Source organism: Etheostoma spectabile, chromosome 17 (assembly GCF_008692095.1).
Source record: "Etheostoma spectabile isolate EspeVRDwgs_2016 chromosome 17, UIUC_Espe_1.0, whole genome shotgun sequence".
Taxonomy (NCBI): domain Eukaryota; kingdom Metazoa; phylum Chordata; class Actinopteri; order Perciformes; family Percidae; genus Etheostoma; species Etheostoma spectabile.
In genome coordinates, this window is record NC_045749.1 from 5,837,479 (window position 1) to 5,849,141 (window position 11,663).

At 38.3% G+C, this 11,663-nt stretch overlaps 1 protein-coding gene across 2 annotated transcripts in view; it reads right to left on the reverse strand.

The window, feature by feature from the left end:
- The window catches only part of anapc1 (anaphase promoting complex subunit 1), a 55,486-nt gene that overhangs the window by 9,252 nt on the left and 34,571 nt on the right, over positions 1–11,663 (reverse strand). Inside the window, exons 36-45 of one of the 2 annotated variants that reach the window (XM_032541478.1) lie at positions 11,123–11,214; positions 10,213–10,347; positions 9,838–9,920; positions 8,979–9,057; positions 8,782–8,856; positions 8,007–8,059; positions 7,661–7,808; positions 7,256–7,449; positions 3,345–3,431; positions 2,822–2,939 (exon numbers count right to left, since the gene is read on the reverse strand). In XM_032541478.1, coding sequence (XP_032397369.1) covers positions 2,822–2,939; positions 3,345–3,431; positions 7,256–7,449; positions 7,661–7,808; positions 8,007–8,059; positions 8,782–8,856; positions 8,979–9,057; positions 9,838–9,920; positions 10,213–10,347; positions 11,123–11,214 — 1,064 coding nt within the window. Of the gene's footprint in view, positions 1–2,821; positions 2,940–3,344; positions 3,432–7,255; positions 7,453–7,660; positions 7,809–8,006; positions 8,060–8,781; positions 8,857–8,978; positions 9,058–9,837; positions 9,921–10,212; positions 10,348–11,122; positions 11,215–11,663 lie in introns of both variants that reach the window. The other variant, XM_032541477.1, reaches the window with a different exon arrangement.

The window sequence follows — 11,663 nt, forward strand, 5'->3', positions numbered from 1 at the left end:
TGTGTGTGTGTGTGTGTGCGCGCGTGCGCGTGCGTGTGTATGTATTCATGCTGTCCTGGCTGTCCCTTTTAGACGTTGATTCGGCTCTGTTACTACCTTCACTGTCGGCTTAAGGATAGTTAACTATGCCCCCCCATTCCTTGTTTGTACGTATAAATGTTTGCATTTCTCTTACACAAGGAGTGACATAATGACTGATGATCCTTAGAGTCAAGCAGAGCTTTCTGGTATGAATTTACAGTGAGGAATGCTGTCAGAGCTGGTCCTCACTGTGGACAACAACCTCTATTTTTAACCATCTACATCTTTCTTCTACCCACAATAAAAAACACAAAAAAAATGCCCACCGGAATACTTGAGCTGCTTATTCACCTTCCTTTACAAGAATTTCCAGTTGATCTGGGATTTAAATTCGTAAACTTCCAGTCCGAACCATCTGGCTTTTATAAATCTCTACCCCCTACCCTCCCATTGGATGTGCATACTTCTATTTTTCTCATTGTTTCCCCTTCCATATAAAGGTCACACACAATGGACTACGGTTTACTGAAAGTTTTAAAGAAGAATGTTAAATGACTATTTGCAAAATCAGTAAACCTTGAAATATAAATGCTTAACGACAACAGAGACTTCTACAAAAAAAAAAGAGTGCCACATCTACAGTACTGTAATACAGAGCAGCAACAAATCCTCAAAGAGGGTGATTTAGAAATTGCTGCTCCTGTAATTCAGGAGCTATTTACTGCATCTGTAAATACACAACTACAGTATTGCAACAAAGGCTGTTAAATGTACATGCACATGAAAAAGCAGGGGCACTCCAGAACGACTGGAGAAAAATAATAGTTGACTAAATATGGAACACTAGGAAAACATGTACAGTTAGCATCTTATTTTGTGGTTGAACATTATAATAGATGGTTGGTTTTTTTAAACTTTGTTTTTTAAAAGTGTCTCTAAAAATGGGCATCAGGACCAGCTGCCAGCTTGTCTGCTTTCTGCTTCACATGGAAATGGTTGTGATAGAGCGCACGTGATTAAAATGACATCATTGTGGCAAAAATGAATGGACACACTGTAGTCTTGTGCAATGTTGGTAACGCAAAAATCGGAAGTCTAAACCAGTGTGGACTGCATCACAATGGCTCCTCTCCTCTTGGTCTCAAAAGATTTTCGGTTTTAAAAAGTTACAGTTTTTCTCAGCAATCCCGACCAGTTTTAACAAAATATTTCTGCAAAAATGTGTATGTTTCTAAAAAAAAAAAAAAAAAATTAATAGAAAGAGACAGAGCTTCCTCAGATTGAAACCTTTTACCAACACACTTAAAATACAATACTTATCTAAACAGCTTCAGACTGCAAATGAAATATAGTCTTGTTAATATGGACTAAACATCTAATTCTGTAATTACTCTCAGGGTCATGTACCAGTGTGTTAGTATTTTAAACTGTGTAATTAATCATTTCATTTTTGTTGTATTTGTATCCATGTATATTTTTGTGCAGTTACGGAGCCTAGGATGACTAGCAACCACAACAGCAGAAACAAATGGGAATCCTATAAACAATTTCACTAAGCAATTTTAAATTCAAAAATTGGTACTAGGTAGTTGTTTTCTACAGTAGTAGTTTAGTACTTCTAAGAAATTTTAAACTTCATTCATCTGCCTTGGCTGAATGGCGTGAGCAAGTTGCACAAATTACACCTCAAGTGTCTGAACTGTGAGTTTGAGGAAGCCGTCCAGCTGACAGCAGTAATGCTGACGAAAAATGAAAGAAAAAATGAACATGCTAGTCTGGTGGACAGGCACATTTTTCTTGTGCATCATGAAGACCTAAAACCAGCCCATATCATACATTACAGCTTGTGTTAGAGTTTGTGTAAAAGTGGTTGCATTAAAAACAGCTTGCCAAGAGGAAGTTCAGAAATGGACAATTACAAATATGTGACAGAGATAGAGAACGAGAAGAAGGGAGAGAAAGGAAAGGAGGAAGTGCAAGTTATCATACAGGAAAACTGTACAAATTGTACTTGAGTTTTAGGGCATGTTCAACAGATTGAACTGTAAAAACAGAACACATGGCTAAACATAGGCACACACGCACGCTTGTGATTTCTGACTTCCATCTTCAGCCATGGTGAAACAATGATACAATCTGTAGGTAGGAATAACCACTAATCAATTCTCAAATATTAAAGTCCTGGCTGCTTTGCGACGCCATTTTAAAAACAAACTCCGCCACATATGGCTAAGAAGCAACCTCCCAGTGGCCCAACATAAACTGCTATATCCAATATATCCTTTATATTGCTCATGATAGATTATCATTACGTTTTTTCTTCCAGATAGTGTATTGCGAGCCGGCCGCAGCGCACCATTTGAACGGCCCAATTGGTTAACACGGCTGCAGAAAGGAAGCATGCAGCTTTGGGGCGCTTCCACCTCTTCTCTGCGTCTGCCCATCCAATATGTTTATTAAGATAATCACCTGTTGTTTGTACTGTAATTGTGCTTTTTGAACTAGGCACTTATTTAACTTATTTATCAGCTGTGTCTAAATACTGTGTGACAGAGACAAGCAGCCACACACACCCCCAGGTTTTAAATAGGTTGCTGAAAATGTCTGCCCTATCTACATTTAGTGGTTTTAAAATCTGGCACAATTGAATTTGTAATTGAACAGCCCTGCTCTACATTATAGCAGCGTTGGGACAAGTGCCTTGCTCAAGGGAAGGGCAGCCCATGAGCAATGGGAGCTTCTCCTTCATTCACAGGTTTGTGGCTACCTGTGTCAGTCTGACTAACCTTGATGGACTTACCTTGTAGGTTACCTCTAAAAGGGCATAGCAGGGCTTCAGGGAGTCGACGTCCACAGGGACCAGCAGGCGTGGCTCTGCAGCCAGAACGGCCAGGTGCCGCAGGGCCTGCAGGTGGTAGCTGCAGCAACAAGAGCAAAATCCACACAGCTTTTTGTTTCAGTAGACAGATCTAGTACAGTATATTATCTTTAAAATAAAAATTTAAAAAAAGATAGACAGGCATGCATCCAGACATTCATTAATTCATTCATTCATTCATCACCAACAGTCATGTTATTGTCCTGTATTATGAAAGCTAACCTTTTGCCAAACTAGCAGAAAAACTATCCTGCTGAATTTATTTTAACTTTTACTTAAACCTTTTCCATTTATCCAGTTTCTATGGACCATGTTGATTATCACATGCACAATCACCATCCATTTAGCACAAAATATACCAAGCATACCAAAACAAACTTTCTAAAGCATCTGTATACACTATTTGACCAATGTCTTTTAATCATAGTGTGTGTGTCGATCTCACCGGTTGTCAGTACTGTGAGCAGGGAAGTGTGGGTACAGGGCGCACAGCAGAGCAGCGATGGCTGAATTGGAGGTGCTCAGGGTGTACCTGACAGAATCAAACATCACAAATACTGAAAATACATTCATTGACACACGCACACAAACACACACACACGCACACAAACACACACCCACACAACAAAGTGTGCAGAAAACAATCGACATGCAACGCTACCACATTTCCCCAGTGATGGTTATAAAAGTTATACTTGGGACAGGAGGATAACAATAACAAAATTACAGTGTTTAGGATCCCAATAAATGCAAAAATGTATTTCCGTACTACCCCTTACAACATAACACAAAGCCAATATTGCACACAGACGCACTCCAAATAAAACACTTTATCAACCCTCTGCTCTCTGGTAGTAAAACCAGGTGAGTGTTGAAATCTATTTAACGCCACAACAAAGCCTCTTAAAAATAAGAGTTGGCAGTGAAGTGTGTGCTTTGACTAATTGATTAATTATAATGAAGTTGGGTCAGACAATAAAGGCTGCTTGTACATAGAAAGTTACTTATGAGATTAATTATTAATGATCAACTGAGGTAAAGACTGCTCTTCAATTACATGTTTGCTTGGGGCATGTTAAGCATGTTTAAACCACACTGAACATTACACTGTTTTCCACAAGTTTACAATTCAAACATCCTAAAATACAGACTTGTAGTATGTTAAAGTGAAAATAAACCAGCATATTTTAAAGAAACTCTAATGCATAACAGCAGCTAATGAATCAGTGAAGTTGATGTTTCAATGGTTGGAAGAGTGAAAAATGAATGAAATAACAGATACTGCTGCCATCTTTGCACTGGTACTATATTGGTATAATATAGCTAGCAAAATGTTGTGAATTTTAATCAGCATTTGTTTTCAAAGATTTTTAAAAGCAAGGATGTTCCTCCGAACAAACAGCATTTTTGGGTGGTCACTTTATGTATACAAAACATTATTCTGCTACACTATGTCAGATTGGAAGAACGGAAACTTTAACTGTAAATGAACTGTCTTGTAAAACTGTGTGTGATCCAGTGGTTCCCAATCTAAATGTCAGGATATCCCTAGAGGTCCCAAGGAGGATTGCCGGAATGAAGCTGAAACAAATAGTTGTTTGACAGAAACTGTATCTGCAGCTATTTTGATAATCCATGATACTCCATTTTAAAAATCCTTCAAACAAAACATCCTGAAAAAGGAAAATATTCTTTGGTCAAATTGCCTTCAGCCAATAAAGAAATGACAAGGGTCGCAAGTAGACATTGATGTGCTTTAAGCCAAAAGGTTGGAGACCACTGCTCTCCTCTCTAGACCGAATGTGGTTGAATACTTACTTCCTGCTTTGAGGGTCCACTGTTGCTACAACAAGAAGATGAGTCGTTTAAAGATTGGCAACAACTTTTTCTGACTCACTTTTTTTATGTTGTACTCAACATTTTCAACTTCTGATAATATGAACTTCCAGGATGTGCAGAAAAAAAACATGTAGCTTTTATATACATAAATATTGTGTATTAGCCCCTGTGGCGTAGTTCGTCCTATGAATATGACCCATGCTAACTATTTTAGGAGCAGTGGGCACCATCCAGGTTTGCATTTGCAACTGCATCGCAAACGCTAAAAGACTGCATTACATAGATTTGGAAGCGCAGCAATGCTCTCTCTTCTCTTCATTGAAGACATGTTTATAGGCTTGTGGTGATGCACAGTGTTCTATAGTTGCCAAAAAAAAATCTATGTTTGGTACTGCCAATTTGTTTTGCTTTGTCACGGTCAAAATAAATTGTGGCAGAGAATCATGATATCAATTCTAAGCTAAAAAAAAATCGTGATTCATATTTTTCCCCAAATTGGGCTGGCCTACATGGGAAGGACATGCAAAGCCCCTGTCAGGCTTTGGTGTAAGCTGGAATGGACCTACAGTATGATGTGGTCTGAACGCCATTTGTGACTCTGGGTGGAAAAACTTAAGTTTCACTTCAGACCTTGCTAAAAAAAAAGAAAAACTTAATAAATGGGAAGAGAAACTAACTGAGACAACAGAAAAAGATTGAGGGAGGAAGACCGAAAAAAAAAAGAAAAAAAAGGAAGAAATCCAAAAAGCAGATTAGCAACAATGAGGAAAAACAGAGGTGAGAAAATGAATGAAAAAGAAGAATGACAGTGATGATGCAATAACGATGAAATACGTGGAAAATAAATGTGAATGTATTTTTTCAATGCAAACAGGTGAGAGACTGAATGACGGGCGAGCAGAGGGAGAGAATGTAGGAAATACAACAATGGCATGGCATGAGTCTGCCCACCAGCATGAACTTTAACTTCTGCAGATCCACAGTAGCACACTCAGTGTGCTGCATGACATTCAAGCTGAGTCCCTGCATTTGCGTGGGCTTTCACCTGGCAGGTCTAAAATAACACATGATTTGAATAAAATCAAAAGGTTCTATCTGATTATGGCTGTAGGTAAGGAAACATTTACAACATGTGTGTATGTGTGTGGTTGTGTGTGTGTGTGTGTGTGTGTGTGTGGGTGTGTGGTGTGGGTGTGTGTGTGTGTGTGTTGTGTTGTGGTGTGTCGTGCGTGCGTGCGTCGTGCGTGCGTGCGTGCGTGCGTGCGTGCCTGCGTGCGTGCGTGCGTGCGCGTGTGTATATATAAATATAATTTATTATGCACAAGACAGCACTCAAAACAGACCCACAGCATGTGTATGTGGTTGCACCTGCATCTGTGTGCAGTTTGAGTCTTGTTGGCATACAGCAATTCAGGTGCCATATGACATATATGTAGAATATAAATATATGGTGTCTTCAACAAAGAACCATCAGTCAAAATCCAAAATACAAATATATTTTGATTTGAAACAGATACTACTGATACTAGGTTCACAGTTGCCTTTTTGGCATTTTCATTATTATCAATAATCAATAATCAATCAATGATTGTCAATAAAAAACAGCAAAAAAACAACAACAATGGATCCTACAAAAAAGTACCGCCTATGGCGTGTAGCCATAGTCTGAGATATCTTATTCCTCTTTGTCGTAGACCTTTATTGTTGTCTAGAAACAATTACAAACAGAAGTATGAGCCAAACTGTTGCCTGTGTGACACTTTTCCTTCATTACCATGAACATTGGTGCTGTGTCTTATTTTGACTCAATCCCACAAACACCAAACTGCTTCCATAAATACTCACTAGAGCAGTAAGGTTCTGTTGAGAAAATATATTACTTTAAAGAGTACAGTAGATCCACTTAACGTGACTGGTGGAATGGAGGGTTTAAATGGAAAGGTGTGTCTTAAAATTCAATATCTATTTATTTTAAACAATAGTGCCAGACACAAACTTGGGGAGGGATCAGAGTGTGTAGCAGAATGAAAAGCTTAAAAGCTAACTGACAGTAACAGTTTTTCTTTCCCTGAAATGAAATTTAAAAGGTGTAGAAATAAGTGCACGGATTATAGATATAGATCATTATGTTGTGTATTCAAACATGTTTTTTTTCTGTGGAGAATCTGTGAAATAAATGTTGAGTCAGTTCTTAGTGTCGGGAAAATATGCTTTTGTCCCGATTCGTTTCTTTCACGATACAAGGGTGGCAATCCAATTTCTATTGTGATATTAATTTCTATAATTATTACAATTCGCTAGTATTGAGATTTTCCTTCTTTAACAATACATCATAAGATATTTCTAAAAATTATTGTTTTCTAAGAAGAATGCACATCACATGTCAGTCAGTCGGTCATTTGTATGAATAGTATTTATCTGACCTCAAATATAGCATTTAAATGGCTGTTGTGGAAAAAGGTCTATACAATAGTACCAGTACGTGTTTACATGTGTGTGCGTGTGTTTGCGTCTCACCTGCCCCCTCCTAGGAAGAGCAGGCCCAGAGCCATGTGATGAGCCATGTGGAAGCCGTAGTTCATCTCGCCGCCAGTTCTCTTGTGGAAGAAGCGACAGAGCTGCAAAACTTTCAGGTTCCCGGTGCCGGACATCACCATGGACATGGCCAGCAAAATCATTGACAGGCCAGTCTGCAAGTTGTAATAACCTGTCTGCTAATTTAACCAGGATACAGGTTGACAGACACAGAAAGAGAAAGCAAAGGAGAAATATAAGAAATAATTATGTAATTATAATAAGTATAAGTGCATGAGGCAACACAGCACTTTTCATAATTGTGACAATCCTGTAGGGCCCTTCTTAGAACAAATCAAATTACAACTGTATCAACTTTAGACATAGAAACTCAATACAAACACTTACAACCGCAGCTGTACCAGCAAAGGACATGATCTTCATGAAGCTCCTTGCAAACTCGTAGAGGCAGTCGAAGGCATCAGAGTTGGCAGAGCCAGCAAAGCGTAAGCCCAATGCCATACATGCCCCGGCAGTAATGTAGTCTTGTGCTTGGCTGAGAGAAACAAATAACATGATCAAATCAGTCCTGGTTGTAGGACACTCAGGACAACATCACTGACACAACTACAGAAGTTTGTCACATAAAGGAATCATGGATTAGTCTAAATTCCCCTGAAAAAGTACAATATTCAAAGTTGACCTCAGAATGTATGATACAAGTTAAATGCCAGTTTTTGGCTTAAATACTCACGCCATTGTCTCCATGTTAATGTCTTCTGAAGGGTCAAAAGTCCCCCTCATGATCTGAAAACAAATCAAATGTAGATACTTCTGTTCTATAGACAGTATCATGTAACTGGCTGTTACAAGATTTCTAAAATTTAAATAGGCATACAATTCTCTTAACTGAATCCAAAGTAAAAACATTGAATTGCTGTTGAAAACAATTGTCAGTTATTGGACAGATATTAAAAGTACAAGACACTGTATATTAAAAGACAACAACTCCCAGGGAGTGTTGCAGGAAAAAAAAACATCCAATCACCTAGGATGAAATTATTTTCTAAGAACCGGTATTGACTTCTAGATTATGGATTATGCATTGTATTACCTAACAATATCACGTAATTCTCTGAGAGACTCCCATGTTCGCAAAGAGGCAAAATATGTCAAGCCACATGTAGTGGTAAGATGTTTCCACACTGCACTCTGTTTAGATAACCTGTCAAACATCCTTTTCTGCTCATGAAATAGCTGGTGCTCTTTTCTTGTTTATCCAGGGTGGCTGTTTTTGTTCATGCAAACTATACAGTTTTGCTACTAGACAGGTAGTGTGTATAACAGCAAATAGAAAAGCTTTAATGAACTGGACATTTCTGAAAAAGTTAAACCTGCCCCCATTCACAGAAATGAACCCTCATTGCTGGGATATCCTTTACATGTCATGGTGACTTATTTCCAGGTCTGCAGCATCGCAGCTCCAACAAATGTTAGCTTAATAATGCTCTTTGTGTGTATTTTCTCACCTGGGGTATGTTACTCTTGACCCACTCAGCATTAGGGAGGATTTCATCCCACATGATGATACACCGAGCAAGAGTCTGAGAGGGTTGAGAGACGAGGTGTTATTTTGTTCCTGGTGAGTGAACATCCCAGGATGCAATCAAAGACAAGCAAAATTATCTTAAAGAGTACACCTACACCCACACACACACACACTTACCCTCAACAGCAGAAACTCTGGCTTGATGAAATCCAGCAGGAACCATGTGTCTGGAGGTTTTAGCCAATCAGCGATCGACCTAGACAGAACCAGGAAGAGACAAGGAGGTGTTAATACACTTCTTTAACACCTTCTCAACTAATAGAAAGGCGGCATCAGATGAGCCTTCACAAAGACAGGTACTTCTTGACCTATAACAGAAAGCTAGAAGATGGAGAAGCCTGTTCTTCTGTGGCGTAATGTGACAGCTGGACTCACTGAGGGATGAGATTGTTCATCAGGCAAGTTTGGATGTAAAAAGTAAAAAGCACCACACTTGGTTATATTTATAAAACTTAGCGTCACGGTTAACACAGCAGTGGTGACTCATTCTGCACCTGTCATTCAGTTTGTTATTCACAACTGTACAATACTCCGAGGTACCAAATAGCATTTTATGGCATAACCATCCTCTTAATTAGCAAATTTGTATTTTTTTTATTGTTTTGTTTCTTGAAATAAAATGGGAAGTGGTTGAGCTATACATCAAAACCCTTTTGATTGGCTATAATACACAGTGATATGAATAATACAGATTGTGTCCATATCTAATACAATTCAAATCTTGAGTAGAGGAGTCGTAAAAACATAAATTAGTATATGCAGACACATGACACACATTCCAATTGTGTGTGAAAAGAGATACAAATAAATAAACTAAATAAGAAAGATATAATTATTGGACTGGAGTGGGTTCTATTAATTGGTAAAAGTAGTTGTTACCAGGTGGTCCAACTTGTCAGCATGTGAAAATTACTTGTCATTGATATTTTACATCTATAAAAAGAATTTAGTACAGTTCAGTTGTTTCTTTTCTCACCTGTTGTTGGTCTTGAGATAGATCATGGCAAGGGCCAGCGTGGCGCCTGGACATGTCACGTCTACATTTATGGTGTCACCCTCCTGGAACGACAAAAGCAGAATATTTATACAACACAATATATCTGTGAAAAACCCTGCCAGTGTATCACTTGTTTCAATATAATTAGGCTATTATACATTATAGTAAAGTACTGTGAATTTCTATGACGACTGTTATGAATCACTCCCTTGACTTCAAGAAAGGTAAAACAGATTGGCAGCTTCACAGAGATATATTAAACTTTTTTACATTATTACAGTGTTATTACAGTTGGGTGAAATAATAAATAACATTTCTTTTCTAATATTAATACAAAATTAGTTGTCCTTCTACCTTGATTTGGTAGCTGGGGGACTTGTGTCTCTCCCTGTTTGCCCCAGCCTGAGCCCTGCGGTGGCCCCCAACCATGTACTGATACAACTGCTCAGGGACATTTAGATCCGTCATCCCAATCAGGTTACTGCCATGCTGCAAGAAGAGAGAGGGGAGGAAGGGTAGTGACATAAAACCGGATGGGAAGAGTGAACATGATGAGACAAGAGTGGGAAGAGAAAGTGAAAGAAACAGGACAAAGAGAAAGGGAGGTGGAGGGAGATGAGAGTAAGTCGAGAGATATGGGACAGAGACAGAGAAAGTTAAATAATTTAAATGGCCCTCAGCCATTCTAGTCAAAATATTTGTTAGTTGAAACCTCTTCTTAATGTTGAGGACTGACGGAATGCAAAAATCAATCCAACTTCAGTAAAGGTTAAATGCAAAAAATTTGTTTTTTTTCTAAACCTTCAATAAAAAACAAAACAGGTTTTGTGAGAAAGCAAGTGCTTCTCTCTAGAGTTCCCATTTGCATTAAAGACCAGCAAATATACAGGGAGGAATCCAGAGGAAAATAGTACCAAAATATATAATCATTAAAAAAAATGTAAGTTCAACTTCATGTAACTATCTGTGACCAAGAGTTTCCCTAAATTCCAATTCAATTAATTCAATTCAAAACTAATTCAATTACATTTTATGTATCGAAAGTGTTTAATCGAAACAGAAGTGATCTCAGAACATTTTACAGATAGAGTAGGTCTAGACCCAACTCTATAATTTACAGAGACCAAACTGAACAATTCAGAGGCAAGGAACCATCCAATATGACAAACCCCGCCTACCTGGAACTTCAAGGAGGTTGAAACCACATTAAAATGTTTTTGCAAACATTTATTCGATTAGAAGAGTGTTTTAATGTGCGACTTACCCCCAGACAGACCATGCCCAGAGCTAGTCCAGCAGCTAGTGAATAGGACTCTCGGTCTGTGCAGTACTCCATCTCCGGGCCAGGAGGTCGACCTGAAAGACACACAGAGAAGCCCCAAAACAGATTCACACCATCTGTCCATGGTAAAATGCAAGAAACAAGAAAAAAAAACAAAAAACTTTATGGTTGATGTTTAGCGCTGCAAATATTTTCATTATAAATTAATCTGACAAATAGTTTCTTAATTAATCAAATAACTGGTCTATACAAATGCTTGTCATATATTTCCCACAGCCCAATGATTACTTGTTTTTTTCTTATCATGTCTTTACATTCAGTATACTATCATAATATGAGAAACAAAAATATAAAATCCTCATATAGAAGCTGGAAACAATTTGGCATGTTTGCTTGAAAAGTGAGTGTGTCACTGTTTCTCTCTCTCTCTCTCGCTCAGAAAACCACCAGCTACAAAGACGTCACTGTCATTCATTTAGACTGAGTGCTGACACACACACACACACACACACACACACACACA